The 20,657-nt window shown below is 36.2% G+C and overlaps 2 protein-coding genes across 7 annotated transcripts in view; one reads left to right on the top strand and one right to left on the bottom strand.

Annotated features, from left to right (window-relative positions):
• The window catches only part of LOC131679293 (MLX-interacting protein), a 178,574-nt gene that overhangs the window by 46,079 nt on the left and 111,838 nt on the right, over positions 1–20,657 (top strand). For 3 of the 4 annotated variants that reach the window (XR_009303825.1, XR_009303824.1, XM_058959996.1), the window contains exons 3-5: positions 42–148; positions 13,275–13,348; positions 13,426–13,545. Coding sequence is in view for 2 of the 4 variants with exons in the window: in XM_058959996.1 (XP_058815979.1) it covers positions 42–148; positions 13,275–13,348; positions 13,426–13,545 (301 nt within the window). In the remaining 2 variants the exon portion in view is untranslated. Of the gene's footprint in view, positions 1–41; positions 149–11,307; positions 11,824–13,274; positions 13,349–13,425; positions 13,546–20,657 lie in introns of those variants that run through there. The other variant, XM_058959997.1, reaches the window with a different exon arrangement.
• LOC131679294 (gustatory receptor 68a-like) overlaps positions 13,953–20,657 on the bottom strand; it is a 75,412-nt gene continuing 68,707 nt past the window's right edge. For all 3 annotated transcript variants that reach the window (XM_058960000.1, XM_058959998.1, XM_058959999.1), the window contains exon 3: positions 13,953–14,161. In XM_058960000.1, coding sequence (XP_058815983.1) covers positions 14,054–14,161 — 108 coding nt within the window. In that variant the 3' untranslated portion in view covers positions 13,953–14,053. The remainder of the gene's footprint in view (positions 14,162–20,657) is intronic.

Below are 20,657 nucleotides of genomic sequence, written 5' to 3'. Positions count from 1 at the left end.
AAACCCTTAACTAACATCGATGATTTGTATTTTCTTTTCAGACAAAAATTAACATCGCCCAAATGGAATCCGTTCAAGGGCATTCGTCTGCGATGGAAGGAGAAAATCCGTCTGAACAACGTTATCTGGCGATGCTGGCACATGCAATGTATGTATTAACGTGTATTAGTTAATCTCAAGAAACAAGTAAAGAAAAAGAAATCTATATATATAAAAGTCATAGTTTGTATGTATATGATTTATAGACTCCCAAACGGCTTAACCGATTTTCGTGAAAATTTATACACAGTAGGCATTTGTGATGGAGCGTGTTTGTGTGCTATTGGTTGGGGATTATCTGCCCGCCAGATGGCACTACGGAACAAATTGTGTTTTCCTCCTATTTCGTTGAAAATCGCAGCAACGCGCGATGGGTATTAGCTAGTAATGTACAAGAAACACCCGAGCGTGAACGAATCAAATTAACGTGAAAATTTAATCTCCGACCGATGCAAATTGAATGAGTTCGTAATTTGACGCACAAAATGTTATCAAGATGTTGATTTTTGAAGTCATTTGCAATATTTTCATACAATCAAGTCCCTTCCACGGTACTCCTTGTTTTTGCAATTGCTCCATCACTCTTTGCTATAAATAAGTTAAAACGAAAATATGATTATAAGCTATACGCACGGTGTTCCTAAAACCGTTATTAACTAAAAAAAATGACCATAAATTTGGCATACGGCTTTCGAAAGATACAGTATCCAAGCATCTTCTCAGTGAATTTCAAAATGATTCATCGAGGGATTCGAGAGATATGGCGATTTGAAGTTTTATGATACGTTTCACAAGGCTACCAGCAAACACCCACGGGTTTGGTCCAATCTCTATAAACAAAAAATTATTTGTCTACTTATTTAGTACATGATATTCGAAAGATATAGTAATCAAGTATATCCCTTGCAAGTTTGAAAATATTCCATTGACGGAATCGAAAGTTATAACGGTTTGGATGTGGTATGCGGTCATAGATGGGTTTTCTACCAGACTTCAAGCGTGAATCCATGTTTTTCCATTGACTATTTAGATCGTTTATACGTGTCATGATTTTTAAAGGAAACCCTTACCATTTTATTACATAAATATAATGTATAAATGGTGTTATTAATATGGAGCACTAAAAAAATATGAAAATAGGATTGTCTACCAAACGTTAAATCTATTGTGTAATTTAACAAAAAAATAGATGAAAGTTGGAATGTTTACTTCAAAAGGCCATATATCAATGGTATGTTGACTGATTCTAATGATTTTTTCATTATTGAATAGGTAGACGTTTCATCGTTAATTTTCATCAAGAAGAATATAAAATAGAGTTGGCTTTGTCAAACAATAGACAACTTAATTATTCTCAACTATATGTATTATCACTATTTAGTAAATATCTTTATATTCAAAACGACGACCTATCAATTTCTATGCATTAGTTGAATGCAACGAACGCAAACTACAAATCATGGAAAAATAAAACCATAAATTCGATACATATATTCAAAAATATGAAGGTATTTGCTGATTCAGATCAATTTATGTTATGATACGGTTTTTGTTGTAAATTTTGTACAAATCGTGATTCGCTGGTTGGGTTGACAGATGTTAGAACTGGGGGATGTTATTAGTAGGGGGATCAAAGGGGATGTTATTAGTACAAGTTCATCTGCTTATATCTCTAACTATTGTCAGTTTTATTGTCGAATTGAATTTAACATAAGAATTTGACATTCAGACATACAATGGACCAACTAGCGGAGGTCCAACTAAAAAGCGGCTCCTGTTAAAAATTGAGGGACCAGCGAATCACGACTGTGTTAGTTTTAACATTCCATATATCCATAATTTGTAGTAAACAGCAATTGCAATCAACTAGTATATAAAAATTGATAGGCCGCTATTTTTAATACAAAAATAATCACTAAATAATTATAATACATATAGTTGAGACCAATTATATTGTCTATTTATTTATGTAGACAACTCTATTTTATATTCTTCTTGATGAAAATTAACGATGAAATGTCTACCTGTTCAATAATGAAAAAATAATTAGAATCAGTCAACATACCATTGAGATATGGCCTTTTGAAGTAAAGATTCCAACTTTCATCTATTTTTTTTAATTTACACATTATATTTAACGTTTGGTAGACAACCCTATTTTCATATTTTTTCAGTGCACCATATAAATAACGCCATTTGTACATTATATTTATGTAATTAAATCGCAAGGGTTTCCTTTAAAAATCGCGACACGTATAAACGATCTAAATAGTCAATGGACAAACATGGATTCACGCTTGAAGTCTGGTAGAAAACCCATCTATGACCGCATACCACATCCAAACCGTTATAACTTTCGATTCCGTCAATGAATTATTTTCAAACTTGCAAGGGATATACTTGATTACTATATCTTTCGAATGCCATGTACTAAATAAGTAGACAAATATTTTTTTGTTTATAGAGATTGGACCAAACCCGTGGGTGTTTGCTGGTAGCCTTATGAAACGTATCATAAAACTTCAAATCGCCATATCCCTCGAATCCCTCGATGGATCATTTTGAAATTCACTGAGAAGATGCTTGGATACTGTATCTTTCGAATGCCGTATGCCAAATTTATGGTCATTTTTTTTAGTTAATAACGGTTTTAGGAACACCGTGATACGTTATTCACACCCTTATTTGACTGATAACCCCGCTAGATTATACTTGTACAACAGAACTTCAGAATTTTATCGTCCACCCTTATAGACAAAAAAAATAAATACTTAAGACATTTACACGAGACTAAGCCAACCGCTTTGCGAAACCAAACAAGACAGATAGCTAAAATTGAATCAGCAGTCTCATCAATAATAGTAAATCGAAATGAAAACAAAGTTTTACAGTAGTTGGGTCGAATGACCTAGTGAGGTTAAAGCCCCAATAAACAATAATAATAATAATTTTACAGTAGTTCAGTATATGTATTTATTTCAGTTTTCATGCGTCGATTAAATTTTAGTATGAGTTTGAGTACAATGCCCGACATTAGCGTTTGACGACCTCCATCAAAACCTGTCGTGTCATTTCTTGTACGTTTTCTAAGTTTTTTCCACTTTGTCCTTTTCTTTTCGTCCTTCCGTTTCGTTCGGACGGAGTTCAGAACAGGTTAGTATGTTCGTGTCATTCGGCACAAAATCCATCGATTTAGCCGCATACCACTCCTATGCGGATTTGGAGTAGTGGCATGAAGCCAAATCAGACCAAAACAATGGTTTTTGATCGTTCTGTCTCAAAAATGGCACTAATCGTTTTGGGGGGGTCTCAGTTTTGCAGATTCCTACCCATGTGTCGCTTTGTCTACTTTGCAGAGTAAAAAATCGGTCGGTATCTACTGCGCAAACAACATGGGTCATTCCGCGCGATGTGATCAAAAAAGATGCAAACTTGAAATCTACCTTCACGGCTTTCAACCAAATTTGGAGGAATTGTTCATTTAGGGCCAATACATAAAAACCCAAATTTTTGTGTCAATTGAACTACCCCTCGGACTATGGGAGCACCCCGTTTTGACAAATTACCAAAACCCTTGATATTCTTTTGATCATATCTCCAATTCTATTTACTCTAAAATCACACCGCAAGATGATTTTTGAAGAAAATTATTTAAGGAGTCTAGAAAAAAATATTAATTTTTGGCGGCAGTGTTGTCAACTATACGATTTATTCAGTTAAATATTAAAAGTAATTTTTATCTCAACACATTTAAAATTTTAATTTTGAAAATTCTAATGCCATCGTGTTCCTCACACATTTTCTCATACAAAAATTCATTTTAATTGGCCAAAATTGAGAAAATCTTCAAACGAACTTAAATATCGACCCTGATCTACTAGAAGCAAACCAAAAACGTAGTTTTTCATCATTTCTCATCTACTTCACGGTTAATTATGCGTGAACTTAGAATACTCATTTTAGTTTTTTATTGTTATGCGCTTGCGTTTTGCCTTTCTCATATAGAAAGGTTATGCAATCACTCTGAAAAACGTCAACCTAATCCCGGCCCGGAGGGCCGAGTGTCATATCCCATTCGACTCAGTTCGTCGAGATCGGAAAAAGTCTGTATGTGTGTGTGTATGTGTGTATGTATGTGTGTGTGTATGTGTGTGTGTGTGTATGTATGTGCGTATGTGTCAAATAATGTCACTCATTTTTCTCAAAGATGGCTGGACCGATTTGCCCAAACTTAGTCTCAAATGAAAGGTGCAACCTTCCCATCGGCTGCTATTGAATTTTGGATCGATCGGAATTCTGGTTCCGGAATTACGGGTTTCAGAGTGCGGCCACACAGAAATTTCTCATAAAAACTATAGGAAAAATTAAAAATAGAATTTTTATTTTTGATGCTAAATGTATTCAAGGTGCATAAAACGTCGAGATTTGATGCAAACACGAAAAAAATTTGACGAAGATTCACTTTTGTGGATTTTGCACATTTTTGCCTTTCTCATATAGAAAGGTTATGCAATCACTCTGAAAAACGTCAACCTAATCCCGGCCAAATTTTTTTTTCGACTCGCTTAAGGTTTCTGGATTTTAACAGGGGCGTAGTTGATGGTTTACGGAGAGGGGTTACACTCCCCCTCTACTGTTCACTCCCCTCCTTTAAAAATCTCCTTAAATCACCCCTCAGACCACCACCTCATACCCCTCCCTTTCTAACCCATCATCTTTAAACCACCACTATATTACAAAGCATACCAATTTAAGCTGGGGAGTCGTTCGTTCATGGGACTTTCGCCCTCCTCACATACCCATCCCCGCATGACAAAATGAGTTAGCAAGCAGATAACATTGATCTAATGCTGATTAGGCTAATGTAGTATGATATTTTTTTGTTTCAAGTGTTTCACCGTCGACACGTAGCTCATCAAGTTCGTGGCTGGCATGCCATTGTGTATAAGTGCAAAGTGTACTAAGAATGTAATGGACATTTCCACAATTATGTTGAACATAAAAAGCCTCCGTGCCATAGTTTAGAGAAATGAGAAAGGCACAATTGCACCGCTAGGTGGATTAAAACAGGTTTTTATATATGAAATTGCTTCAAAACCGAGTATCTCAGGACGCTACCCCTCTGAAAACCCTGCGCAGAAACTGCTACGAAAAATTCAACTAATCCAACTAAAATCAGCACACAACCATCTTACGCTAAACAACAAACAGCTGCAAAATCAACATCTCCGGTTCAAGCAGTAACAAATCAATATTAATTCTTCAAAAGGGCTAATGATATTTTTGTAAACAAACGTATTTCGCTCATTATTCCGCTGCCATGAAAGATACACATGAATCAACATCTTTACCCTTGGTAGAATCAATTTCAAATGTTTTCTTTGTTGAAATTATAACAAATTAAGAGAAATCAGCAGAACCAAAGTTTTTTTTTCCAAATCTTATTAGCCCTATTCAAAAGTTGATATGGAAATATCCTTTCAACAACGATAGCGTCTAAGCCAATAACCAGCAACAACAACAATGAAGCGAATGCCGAAAAAGACGGACGCAAAATAACGACCCATCAGACTAAGACACAAACTAGAAGACCCCAAGATGCGATAAATAACGCAGCTAACGCTTCATTGCCAAGGGCAAGAGTTACAACACGCAGCAGCAAGCTGCGTCAACAAGCTTCTACAAAGAAACAAATAAATTATATTCTATTCTTTCTTTTTACATATTGTAAAATATTAAATGAGGTCTGTCTCATTTATACTAACGCGTTGGGCTGTGTCAAATAAACAGATAAAAACTTTTCAAAGCATTTAGTCCAATTGCATGGAAGTCTTTTTTTCAGTTTTCAATATTATTGCCAGACAATAAAAACATTATAAAATTTCATTTTTCATCGTTAACAGAAATTGTCCCTGGCAACACTGCTCTATCGGAACCCATTCAGACTAATTGCAATAACTAAATCTACTGATAATACTTATAACTTTTATGCTAGTGTTCAAATTAACCCATTATTGCCCAACCTACTATATATAGTAGGTGCTGAGAATAACTCCTATTACTCAAGCAATAATGCAGAACAGGCATTATAAATGAGTTAATATTGCTCATATACTCTTGCAGAATACGTTTAGAGAAGTTAAAGTGGTTAAACCGGTGTTTATGTTTTGTTTTTATTCTGTTTTCCCTTAAGGGGTTGCGAATTTTTGTCGGGATGAAAAAAATCGAATTTTTGTAAATTAGATATTCTAAAACTACATACGCCGAGGAAAATTTTCTCAAAATTTCATTAAGATCGGAATACTACAACTTGAATTACAGCTATTTATAGACCGCTACCCATTGACCACTCGTAGGCGGTGCGTAGTGTTTGATACGTTAGACCGTTGACTCGCTGCACCGACAGTAAAGCTCGATTATCTCGGAGTTGTATTTTGTTGAAAAGTTAATTCGCGGCGATCACGATATCTCAGGAACCAATTAATCGATTATTCTGAAATTTTCACTGGTTGTTCCTTACTATATCAGCTAAGTACAAAAATAATTTTACTGGAATGACCACATCATTTTTTTCCGATCGGAAAACTCAATTTGTGATGCGAGTGAAAAATAAGTTGGGCAATAATGGGTTAAATAATCACAGTTATTAGTCTTACTCGTCGCTTTAAAAATACATTGTCTAAACGTTAGAAACGTGGTTTTTTATCAACAACATGGGCAATATTGCATCAAATTGTGCCGGAATTTTCAGCAGTATATTCATCAGAATTACACACGTGATTTCATTGAAAATATGAGCATGGTTCTATCAGTATCCTGAATAAGTCATAATTTGCAGCAGAATTACACCTTGAAATGGATTCCGCCAGACCTCTGAAAAGCTTTTCTCTAGAATCCTGCATCAAAATTCAGAGAAAAACGTTGAAATACGGCCGTTTAAAATTATGTGATATGAACTTCGATGAGAATCCTGAAACAAGTCTTGGGCTGCAGAATCTAGAGAAGCATGTCATCAGTATACCAAGAGAGTGCCAAACACCAACCGAGCGACGTCGGTATAATAACATTTTATTGGGTTATTTGAGAATTAATTCATATTTTTATTGTCAAATAAAACACTGTTAACCCTTTCATGCCCAACTTTTTCGTAGTACATGTAGGGTTTCAAAACTATTTTTTCTTGAAAACAGTGGGACCAAGAAACACGAAAAACCTTTTTTCATAAAGATAGGTGCTTCCCTCGCAGTGCTAGAAGCTGGTCAATTTTTACCTTGAAATGCTCAATACAATTCTCCTAGAATATTTACAATAGTTCAATCGCGTGGAAAACGTAGCCAAAGACAGTCTAAATTGATAAGTTTTATCAGTTTTCAATAATATTGCAACATAACAAAGATATATGAAAAAATCATTTTCCGTCGTCTACGTAAACTGTCCTTGGCAGCACTGCTCCATCGGAATACAATCAGATTAATTGCAATACCTTCAGTTTTAGAGCTGATCATTGTAACTATTAATACTCAAATGAAAGGTAATAGTCACATTTATTAGCCTTACTTGTTTTTGTGAGCAAATCTTGCCACAATGAAAAGTTACAGCTTATTTTTGTCCACAAACAACATAGGAATGAATGGGTTAAGATACATAGAATAAACTTTAATCAATTATATATTTTCCATTTTATTCGAAGATCTTTTGCCATCTTTCTGGTTACTTCATAATTCCATGTTCATAGAACTTCTGATCTTTATAGGAAAATAAGCTTAATCAAGTGCGATCTCACAGTTTCATCATCAGTAAAAGTTTTACCGTTCAAGCTGCTCTTCAAAGATCGAAACAAATAGTAATCTGATGGTGCAAGATCAGGACTATATGGTGGATTACATCGAATTAGCATTATAATCGTTTATATTAGAATTTAGTTGAAATTTGATTTTTTTTCGAAACACCCGGAAAAGCGAATCATTTTCCCCGGATAATCGAATCTACGGATAATTGAATCTGACCCGCAGCAAAAAAATTTAAGGTAGTACCTCGATTTGTACTTCTGTTTCATTTTATAACTTTTTCCTCATAAGAGATATATATTTTGTAGCTTTGATAAAGTTTCTTAAAATGAGTTCCACTACATTTTTTTTATAAACGCTCAACTATTTAAACGCAAATGAAAAAAATATTTGTTTTACCTGAGTATATACCCCCTTTAATCACAATACTAAGCACTCGAAAAATAAAGAAACCTTTCCATAGATATTGAAGTGCCATAAATGGATCCGAAATCGTCATTTTTATTCCATATATGATTATCTGTGACCCCTCGAGGGGTTCATAACCATGAAGCAATCAGGAATCAAATGAAATTGTATCCAGTGGTGCGTTTCCCACATTATTCGGAGATTTGTGCCTTACCATGTTTTCTCATCAAATTTCTAATGGGAAAGGAACAGGAGGGCAAAAATGTAGGAAAATGGAAAATACAATCACTACACAAAACCGCAAACAGTCTGATTTCGTCACTCCCGAAAGAATATTGACCCTCCTGATAAAGCCCAAAGGGCTTGTTAGCGAGGAAATCGAGACTCCTAAAAATGTTCACATCTCTAGAAATATTTACCCAAAAATTAAATATAACTAATGTCTGCTTTTTCTATAAATGTATAATATATTAATATTCCTAACGCGCTTCCAAAATTATGTCGAAAGAAATGTGTGCTTAAAAATTATTATGTCTGGTCGAAAAGAAAATCAGTAATATTTACTTTACAATATTTCTTAAAAAGTGTTGCTGGTCTGCAAGTACTGTTTCCTTAGTGTTTCAAAATCGTCGAATAATCGATTGCCCAGTACAATAAATGCAAGAAAACAGACCACATGGATTATAAAGTGAGACAAACATTCACAAAAAGGCCAGACCTTTCTGTTAGCACTGTTGCTAGGAGAATAAAAATATCATCAATGTTTGTACAAAATTTGATGCGTCGTTAAGAACTGACGTCGTTCAAAGTTTGACTGTTCCAAAACCACAGTGATAAGCAGAATGTAAGCGCTAAGCACTTTTTTGAAAATTTATCGTGAGTATTGGATCAAATTTTCCTAAAGTACTAATGGAGCACAAACTAAGGATGTGGTAGAATCCACCAAGCTTCATGGCATGTCTCTATATTTTGATATGCGACGAAATGAGGCAACAAAGTAATTCTGAACGATAGAGAAGTACGAAATAATATTTGGTTTAGCAAGTCATCTGCAACAGTGAATGAATGGGCAAAAACTTGGAACCAGCCGAAACGGTGGAAAAGATTATCTACCAGGAAGAGTGTTTATGGAAACGATTGTAACTACTTCTATGCAGACATAATGCGTTTTCGCTGTTCTGGCCTGTTTTGGCCTCTTGATACTATGTCATGCATGTTTTGGCATGTTATGAAACAAATGATGTCCATTTTGTACCGAGAGAGCCAAAGCCACCAAACTAACCGACATTGGGATCTCGTGATGTGAGTATGATTTCAATGGTAATAGCTGATATCAATGAAAGGAAAAACCAAAAATTATGAAACAAACAAGTTTAATCATAGCCAAGGTGAATATAAAAGTTCATCCTTTTCACAATTCAATTATAGGTAACCCCTTAACTGCCCATAAAAGCATAAGAGTCCCATATGGATTTTTGACGAAAATGTGTTATCTGTTGGATTGTACTCTGTATCACCACCGAATCACAATGAACAAATAAGATTACCAGGTTTGTTATGAAAATACCGAAAAAATACCAAAACATGGTTGTCCCATCCATAAGGCTCAATGAGAATGTAAATCTTCAATAGTGTTTTTCTCGGCTTGCTGTTTTTCAATATGGGACTCTTATGCTTTTATGGGCAGTTAAGTTAATGTTTGGATGCAGCCCAAGAGCAAATCTTGTGCTTTATCCAACTTATCGCCAGTGGTAGAACTGGTTCTAGATCGACAAAGTTAGTTGCAGCGCTTGTTTGTGACAATTCGACCGTCAATCCATTTCCATTCCATTAGATCTAATGGCTATACATGAGTTTGAGTCTCCATGATTTTCCGCATGGTCGTCTGCTTTGGTGGAAGACCCTGAAAGTTTTCTTGATTCTGACATCGTCGTGTGCAGACCAATATAGTTTTGAGTCAATAACGTACTTTATTATAAATAAATAAATAATTAAATAACGTACTTTATTTGATCTGCGACAATAATTTCAGTCAAAGAATTGCAACGGACGTGCTTGTCGCAATTCTTCGTTGCGTGAAACGCACCATTGATGTTTTATTTAGATTAACTGATTTCGCTGATGTCGGAAACCCAAGTTCATTAAGTTTCCTCAGTAAGCCATCCGTAAAAAGATTTCATAAAATGGGTGACAGCACACCACCTTGAACACATCCCCACGCAGACACTGAGTTTCCTAATCTCTTAACGATGAGCACATATGTCAGTTGCTAAGCATTACGTGTATCCAGTTCATAATAAATAAGAGTACTCCATGACCCCATGCGGCTTTCAAAATGGATTCGAAAGACACGTTGTCAAAAAGCAATATTTAGAAAAAAAAAAAAAAAGCCCCAGCTGTAGAACTTCTGCAAAAAATCCGTTTCAATGTTTTAAACAACATTGTGGACTGGGGTGATAGTACACTTCCCCACTGATACTCTTGCTGCATTCTATGAAGCGGGTACTCGTCCAAACTAACATCTCAAATGTTGTGGTCTATTCAACGTTTCACTGATTTGAGAAGTACGGAGATCGGTCTATAGGCCTTTACCTCCTCATAGCTAAAGCGGCCACCTTTGGGTATGAATTTTGGAATTATTTTCTGCCACGTAAATGGAACGTATTCTGTTGCAATACTCTTTTTCCGGAGACTTGGTCTGAGGAAAACTTTCAAGCACTCATGCGGACAGTGTGTTAATCAAAGTAATATCACTGTTGGGAGATCCCACTCCGCATTTGAAACTTGAAGTTTTTAGTCTATTTTCATACTCTTAATCGTTTAAAAATGTTTGCTGATACAAAATCTGCCCTTTTGTCGTTTTATTTTAATCGCTCAAAAACCCTCCACGTGTATTTTTGCACCAGTATTGTTGCAAACGAAAAATGTCCAACAAAGTCCAACCGGCAGATGAAACTACCATCTTCCCCTGTTCAACAAGACGTTATCAGTACTGTTCGAGTACAGTACGCTTATATTTTTTCCTACTCTTAACTTTAGCCAGCAGGACAGTACTGATACCGGTTGGAAGCGCTAATCGCTCAAAGTACAGTCGCGCGGAAAGCAGGAAGCGAACGTGTTTCGTCTGTTAGCAACCCGGTGTATTAAAGTACCTTTAGATTAGTTACAGCCATCGGGTGCTCCCCATCGGAGGTTTCGGGACCAGGAGTTCGTTGGTCAAGTTGAGCAAGTTGAGCAGTTGCTACGTAGTTTTACCAATTTGGTTTTAAAATAGAAAGTGTTCTTTCGAGATAGTGTTTTATTTTGGCTTCGTGATATCGTGGGTGTTTTATTGATTTTTTTTTTCTGGTGTGAAGTCTGTAAAAGAACCAAAATTAAAGCGTTTGTGGGCGTGATAAAAGCGTTTAGGATTAAGATTTAGTATTTAGGACTTGGCTTAACTTTGTGACTATAGTGAGGGGACATAGTTTTTCAAGCGAGGCAATTCTCAAAATAGTTTATGATATTTAAAATGGGTAGAACAATTCCTGAATTTTGCGTCATTCGGCGCAGTCGGTACAAGAAAAGCCAGAAGAAACGTTTCCGTTTGGTAAATATATTTCAAATTAGGGGCCGTACACAAATGACGTAGCATTTTTTCGTCGATTTTTGACCCCTGCCTCCCCCCACGTAGCATTTGGTCACAAAATTCTAACCTCCTCATCGTAAATAACGTAGCATTTACCTACCCCCTCCCCCTCGTCCCATGCAAAGCGCTCGGGTGATGAAAAAAAATTACATATCTTTTTCAATTATTTTAAATACATCTCCTTTCAAAATTTTTGACGACTTTTATCAACATTTTCATTATAACAGCAAATTGCGTGCAAAATAAGCCCATTTTATGACAAATATATAGTGTTGATAGTTTTGTTTTGAATTTTATATGTAAAGGAGAGCATGAAGTCAAGTTCTCTCAGTTAACAATCGTGCAGCTGCCAATGATTCTAAGAACCAAACGTTCATCTAAATTACTAAATTTTGTTTGATTGAATCCGAACTGAAAATTTAATTCAGCTTCCAAATTAAGTCTACTAGTTACAACATTAGATAACTAATGTAGCAAGTTAAATCCGCATACAAAATCTTTTCGTATTTTTGCGAACCTGTAATTCCGCGAATCGTAAAATTTACCTCATGAAAAACCGCATGTTTGAATTTAAATTCATTTCTCTTGGCAATGGAGGATCATTGTTTAAAACTCAATGTTTTCTCTAAACAATGGGTTTTACACTTAATGCTACGTCGCGCAACTTCTGACCCTACCCTCCCCCTCGTCATACTTCGTCACAAATTTGGTATACCCTCCCTACCCCCCAAAATGCTACGTCATTTATGCATGGCCCCTTACTGTTCACAAATTGTGCTAAAAATTAACAATGGTGATTTCGTTTTTGGATCCGGTTTATTTATGTATGAAATGTAAACATCTAGGCAAACGCACTCGGATCCAAGAACGTAAACACCATTAAAAAAAGTTTAATGTTTCGGATAGTTTGGAAAACAATAATTTTTATTAGAAAAATAAATATCTTTTCTTCGATAGTGTTCAATGATTTCTTAATGGTTACACACCTAGAAAAAATAGTGTAAATTTACGTCTCATGACCATGACATATACGAGCATCAAAAATGACTTAGTTTTACGTTTGATTTTAATTTTACATGACGTTTTATTTCGTAAATCATGTAATTTTACTCCACATACAGCGTTTGTTCTGAATGGTAGGAAGTGTAATTTTGTGTCATTGCGCATGTAAAGTATATGTTTCATGTAAAATTAAATGGAACACGGTAATGTTCTGTCATTTCGTAAATTACGGTTTGTTGAATTGTGTCATGTTTGCAATTACGTCAACGATAAAATTCAGATTTTTTTGGTGTGTAGAATAATCATATATTCCGATTATCGGCTTGACACAGACCAATTATTCCATCTTATATTTACATTTATTCCATTTAACAAGTGAATTAATGACAACATTTTTATTTTTGTTACAGTTATCATGAAACGAAAAACTCTAGTCTGTCAATTTGCATCTCCTCTAGACGTAGACGTACACAACACACCTCAGGTAAGGAATTTGTCACATTATTTTCGATCAACTTCATCGAACGACCTAATCGTTGCATTATGTTAATTCTCTTGCAGGCAATTTTACTCGAAGGAAAATATTGGAAACGGAAGTGCAATGTTATTAAGGCAGAGTACAAAAAATGGCGTAGATTTTATGTAAACAAAGTGCTAGGTGCAACTAACATTGCAGATACGGTAAGTGCCTAACATTGTCGGTTTAATCTCTGTTGTGCCAAAATGCTCTCGTCACTATACAACTATTAAGATAAGACACGCGGCAAGATGAAATGAGTGAATATTTCTGTGCAATTCTACCCTTTCCCTTGTTTTCCCACTTTACTGATTAGCCTAGTTTTATTGTATGATATGTATATTTTGTTCGTTTTTTATCTTTGGATGTCCTGGAAATCAAAAGGCTTGGACTGCGGCAATGAATCAGGTGATTGTAGAAAACGTGCCACTTCATGCTGATCACTGTAATTCAAGTCAGATTAAACTGGTTTTTCGCCGAAGTCAAGCACACGCTTTATTTTTTTTATTTTTAGCAATTCATCGATGATAACAGCAGAACTTTTGGCCGGTATCAGCCAGTTCATTCGAAAACAGCGTGTTCGTTTTTTTTGTTGCGAAATCGCCACTTGAATTACAGATATGACTTTTAGTAGATGTGAATGGATATCAATCCGGTTCTCTCTTTTCCCCTCTAGGTGCCACCTGTTACGGTTCTGTTTCGGTCATTTTGAGTCAAATCATTCTCGAGTTGCTTGAATTGTATCAGTATAACAAGATAGGTGATGATGGAGCTGAACACCTGTAAATAAAGAATGCAAATAAACTGTGAATGCGTTATCGGTTTCTGTGGGCTTTAAATGTTGGTATTAAATGGTATCGTTTCGAACACTTTAATCCAAATGAATCACTATTTCAAATCATACTTGTTCAAATCTTGAAACTTGTCTCTTTAATAGAGAAACATCATTTTGACAACACTTTTTCTGCTGTAGTTTCAAATATTCATAACTCGCAAGTTGCATTCGTTTCAACCTTGAATCACATCAATATGTTGAAAATTGTTTTTTTTTTTATTCCGGCTCATTAGTTTCAAAAAGCATTGTTTCGAGTTTCAGCTAGAATACATCCGAATTCTTTAAAGGAGAATTTATCGATTTTACTATCGATCTAAACGGCGAACTTCTTTATGGGAACTTGAATATTTTTTCTAGATTTTTATTTAATAGGATAATGATGGATCTTGCGCGGCGTTTCGTCCTCCTGTTGAGAGCTGATTTAATATCTGGCCGCATTGAATAAAAATCTGACAAGTTGGTTTTGAACTAAGAATCGACATTCAAATCACATTTTTAGTGATTTCCTTTAGATATAATTATGAATGGACATATTGGAAGAGCCCTTATTCAAAAATATATGATAAATTTCCACCACTTCACGATTTATTAACGCTCATCTGCCATGTTGCGTCGGTTGGCGTTGCCGGTATAAAAAGCAAGCAAAAGTGTTCACCCAGTACAACGCATGACAAGAGAAAATGTGATTTTTTAAATTTTTGGCAAGGCCTAAATGGTGTACGGAATCAATTTTCATCACAATGGATGTTTCGTCATAATCTTCGCCCGATGGTTTTCTTACATTCAGAGAATTAAATTAACCATAATATTAAACTGTTTCCATATTCCATATTCGTTCAATCAATTCATAATCATATTCAAATACTTGTACTTTCCTCTCGACACTGATCATAAAGTCTACAAAATTGGAGCCAACCTATTTTTGTATGGGAATACATTTTTTCCTCATTTCTGCTTCCGATTTCACTTCCTTAGGAGGCTTTCAGAGTGCTTGCTTCAATTTGCCCCGCCGTTCCGGCACGTTCGAAGATACTTTGTAATCCTTATACTTGTACCACTCTAGAACATCTTTCAAGGCTAGCTACGACAACAAATAGTGTAGGGCCATCGTGAAAACTCAGATGTGGAAGTAAACGCTTTGGAGAAATTCCTTCAAACACACCTGCCCGTTGACCATTCCATCTGTCACGAATGAAGTGCTCCGCTTTCCACATTAGCGAATTGCCTGCCAAATCATGAATTTTTTGACAAACTTAGATATCTACTTTTTAACTTCCAGTGAAGAAAAGGAGACCAGGAAACTGGCGGAAATTTGTTTTCACATAAACCCCATATCCATGATGAGGCAATGCGGTTTCGTCAACAGCTGAGTATAGAGTTTCCGTGCACGTGATTTTCTCTCAATATTCTGCCGTTTATCGCGAATCGGCGCCTTTTGGACTTGCATACAAGTTTTGATTAAATTCAGTTTTTCACCAGATCTCACTGAACTATTGGGATTCCTCTTGAAAGCGCCCACTGGCTGCTAGTGATCCTTCACACTATACAAAGATCAATTTTGATTTTTTTTTCTTTCCTTTACTATTTCAAAACACGATTTACCGTCGTCCCAGTTTCTTACTAAAGGCATGGTGGGAGAGATCCGCATTTTCTAGGCGCGTATGCAAAATTTCATAATATAAACAACAAACATTGAACTAATTTCATCCAAAAATTTAATAGAAAATACTTAATGGAGTAAATTTGTCATGATGGCAGGATTTCGAGACCGGCCGGATATTGGGTCACCTCGATACCTCAATGAGCCAGTAGAAGAATAACGAACCAAGTGGACCCGAGAAAAACCCACTCACTAACAGCTGGGCCCAAGCGTGAAAGCCTCTTTGGGTACTGACGCACAGTGGCCCCGAACTGTAAAAAGTTGACCAAAATTAATTAATTCGCGAGTTTTGCGTTTTAGTAATGGAATGCCTTTAAGAAAATTTCAGTAGAAGAAAATCCTCTGCTCTTGGCGATAATATATCAATCATTAATGCACCCAGTAGTGGGATCTGAAATCCATTTTTTCAAAAAGTCCATATGAAGGATCGGTGTCTTTGAAAAACAAATAGATATAATATTGAATTAGGAGAGTAGGTAACCACCAACCGTATCCCTAGCTTATATTGGTTTATGGTGTGCGATAGAGATGGGGGTGTGTGAGGGGCGTGTTGAAGGGATGTTGTGAATGGGAGAATATAATTTGTTAATACACAGTATTGACGATATTGCTTCAATACGTCAATCCCATTTGAAATGCACATCATCGATATGTCAATACTTCCATTACACGTACAATACTAGTATCAATACTCTCTAGCATTGACAAAAATATTGAACGTCTAAAGGCCGCTTAACTCCTTATTTTAGTATACGCTAAGGGAAGTGCGGTCCAGAAAACCTAGCTAGGTATAAAAATTTTGGCCGGGATTAGGTTGTCGATTTTCAAAGTGAGAAAGGCAAAAAGGTTAATTTTTTTATTTCGTTTATAGAGGTTTTAACATTAAGGTCATTCGCCTCTTCGGGTTAGATATATCTCTTAAGAAAATTCTCCAACCCTATGTGCGGTGTTGGGATTCGAACCTAGGTGAGCTGCGAACAAGGTAATCGATTTACCAACTACGCTAAGCCGTCCCCAGGTTAAAAATCTTTATCCCATTCCGTTGAATTCAAAGATATTTGCTGAAAACAACCAAAAAATTTAATTTCATTATGTTTCTACGATTTTTTTTAAATTTTTTATGACTTTCAAATCCTTTTTTTTTTTCAAAAATTTTAGCCTCCATTAATTGCAAATGATTTATGTATAAATATGTACATGTGCAGCTAACTTGTCGCGTTACCATTCAGTATCGTTTGATAATGCGACAAAATCTGCAACAGCTATGTTGGTCCGTGCGCGGTCGGGACAACGTAAGCTACGTACGTCTTCGATATCTGTGTGCGGCGACGTGCGGCATGATTAATTCAGCTACAAATGACGGGCCATTATTTTCTCGTTGTTGTTGAAAAATTATACAAAATAGTTATGTTTTAGATCGGAAAGAATCACGAACAATGTCTTACGCAACACAGCAGAGTGAAGAGCGCTTGTTATACTTTGCACACAACTTGGAAGCAGATATATCTGGTACTGGCAATTGCCATCCGAAAAATGTGTACGGGTTTATGCTAACACTGTCGAAAATATTTTTTGGTTTTTCCATGTCGCTTTCGAAAAATTTTCTAAAATCTGATTTTGCTTTATTTATAGATTTATACTTTAAAAATTAATACTAAGATTTTTTTTTCGAGATTGCAACAAATTTCCATATTTCGTGCATTTTAAAGCCTGAAACATACAAATTCATTGCTGAATTTTCCCTTACTCCGCCCTCTGGAACTAAAAAATCCTGCTTAAATTTTGGTTAGTCATTTTAATATTTTTTGTATCATCTAGACATCAAAGCGATACCGGTTTATATGGTAATTAGATGTGTATCTGCACTCTTCAACCCGTCACTCCAGAATCAAAACATCGATTCAAATAAAATTCAATTGAAGCTTATGGCGATGTTACACACTTTATTTATTAATTTTTTCGAGAGTTGTAGACCTAGGTTCTCGGAAGGGCTCCCCGTCAGAATCGCACATTACAATTGCAGACGAGATAGGCAATGGCCCCCACTAAAACTCTGCTTAAGGCCAATTGCTGCGGGCCGTGATTCTGAATGTGATATTCATTCGCGTGTATCATCGCGAAGGACTCGAGCATTTGTACGCTAACGTGTTCGATCGTGTGTGGGTTTGTATGTCGCGTGTGCTAACGTGTACGTAAGTTCGCGTCTATTTTATAACCGTGAGCCTTTCGCGTATTCGCGTGTTTTTGGATGATCACGCGCGGACCGTGAATCTGATATTAGAGTTCCCGGTCATGTCGCCATGGAACGTGTTGCCTAATGGATATGAACATTATTTTTGATTTGACGCTTGTGGATTCGCGTTTAAGGGGTTATATACAAAGTTGTGGCGAAAAAGAGAGCTAAGTTCGTGATTTTTTAAAGCGCTTTATGCAATTATTTTATGGAAAAGCAAAAGACGGCTCGTTGGTAGTGCTATCGAAGTTCGAAAAAACAAGTTGAATTGAAAATAATATTGAAGGTTGGCGGAGTTATGGCCCATTCCCCGTAGCGAGTTTTTTTGGCAGAGGTTTGCGGTGAACGCTCTCCAAGCCGAACCGCTCAACTGAAATCAAAAAACTAAAAAGATTATTGAAGAAAAATGCATTGTGGCAAGTACACCTCAATACATTTTTCTTCAATAATCTTTTTAGTTTTTTGATTTCAGTTGAGCGGTTCGGCTTGGAGAGCGTTCACCGCAAACCTCTGCCAAAAAAACTCGCTACGGGGAATGGGCCATAACTCCGCCAACCTTCAATATTATTTTAAAACGGATTGGTTTTCCAATAAATTTTATTTTCTGCAAATAAAACGTGTTAACCCATAAAATGAGTTTTGTGGTGTTCAAAATTTTAAACAAAAATTCATCGCAAAGAATCAAAAAATTTTGGATAAAAAAGGAACCGTTCAAGTAACGAGAATGTAAATACAAACAATTCAAAAAAAAAATGATGAAAATCGGAAGAATAGTTTTTGTGATGTCACGTTCACCGCAACTGCACTTTTCAGACAACTTAGTTTAGACATAATTGCGTTTAAAGTTTTGTGTTAACTTCATACGCGGAAGAACTAGCACGCTGCGAACGGCTGTACTTTGAAATCTTGTGCCCCGATCTGGATGAAATTTCGCACAGATAATTTCAAAAGTATGTACTTTCAGAATATTCAATTTTTTTTTTCGATTTTTTGAGTTCCAACTTTGTATATAACCCCTTAAGACAGCGTTTTCAACTTTGTAAGTACTAAAACAAAAGGCTTATGCGTTCGTATTTTACCGTGTTTGCCACGTGTGCTCGCGTGGATGTGACCTTGCGTGTATAAATTCGATTTTGTAATCGTGTGGCCATTCACATATTCTCGTGTGGTCACGCGGACTGTCATTCTGATAGTTAGTTTCCAGTGTATGACAGGGAATGAGTCACCCCATATCACTAGAGTTCCCGGTCATGTCGCTATGGAACGTGTTGTCCAGTGGATATGAGAGCTTTCTTTTTTTATTGGTCCAATTGAAGGCATGGGTCTAGACTGTTAGTACCGAGGATAGACTTCCGGAAGTGACCGGCTCACGCTTGAGACCGCGTTCGAAAATGAAAAGTGCTGAGACGTTCACCTTATCACCGAAATGTTATCATGTTAGCGAGATCGCGGGTGTAGGTTGCGTGGATGATCGCGAAGGGCTCAAGCATTAGTATGTTAAAGTGCATATCGCATGTATGTGACTTCGTGTATGTAAATTCGATTTTATAATTGTATATCCATTCACATATTCGCGTTTGTTTTTGGGTGATCGCGCGCGAATCGTGAATCTTATACTTCATTTTAAATGTGCGGTTCATATGCTAGAAGAGAGTGAGTTCTCCTATATCACTAGAGTTCCCGGTCATGTCGCCATGGAACGTGTTATCTTGTGTATTTGAGCGACATTTTTATTGGTCCAACTGAAGGCATGAGGCTAGGCTGCTAGGATCGAGGGTAGAGACTTCCGGAAGGAACCGATTCATCATCGCGCGAGCGATTTGTTAATCTTTGGGACCTTGTTTGTAAATTTATAAATGCTAAAACATTCACTTAATTACCGAGTTGTTTTAATTTTGGCAAGATCGCGAGTGTAAGTATGTGTGGATGATTGCAATTGCATGTTCGTATTTGTAACCGGATTTGTTTCATCGCGATGGTCACGAGCGTTTGTAAACGTACATCGGAGAGATTGCGAGATTATACGTTTAGAATGGGAGAGAATATGCATTTTATCGTGTTAGTGAGTGGGTATGAATCTGATTTAAGTTATAGTAATAAAAGGAAAAATAAGTCGATAATAAAAGGAAGAAGATAAATGGAGTTAGAACACAAATATAGATTTTTTAGCATGCATGGGTAATGTTAAGGCAGAGTAAATTGATCTATAAAGCGGGAAATATTGAGATTTTGTATACTATTTTGGTAATGTAGATACCACTCTCTCTTGTTCTGTATGGAAAACTACGTCCATTAGTCCTATCCTTTGTTGGCGAATAGCAAAGTGGGTTTTGAGAAGGACGATCAACGACAAGCCAGCTTTTTACCCTGCGACAAATCCTGGATAAATTCCAGAAATACAACTTGCGGACTCATGATCTGTTTGTAGACTAAGGGTACGATTCTGTAAAAAGCGATTCATTGTGGCAGATATTGCTTGAACATGGCTTACGAACACAACAGATTAAGCTGAATTGTACGAGGCTGGATGGGGTAAATCAAGCGTCGT

This window comes from Topomyia yanbarensis, chromosome 2, assembly GCF_030247195.1.
Source record: "Topomyia yanbarensis strain Yona2022 chromosome 2, ASM3024719v1, whole genome shotgun sequence".
Classification (NCBI taxonomy): Eukaryota; Metazoa; Arthropoda; class Insecta; order Diptera; family Culicidae; genus Topomyia; species Topomyia yanbarensis.
This window is presented reverse-complemented; position numbering and strand designations above follow the sequence as displayed.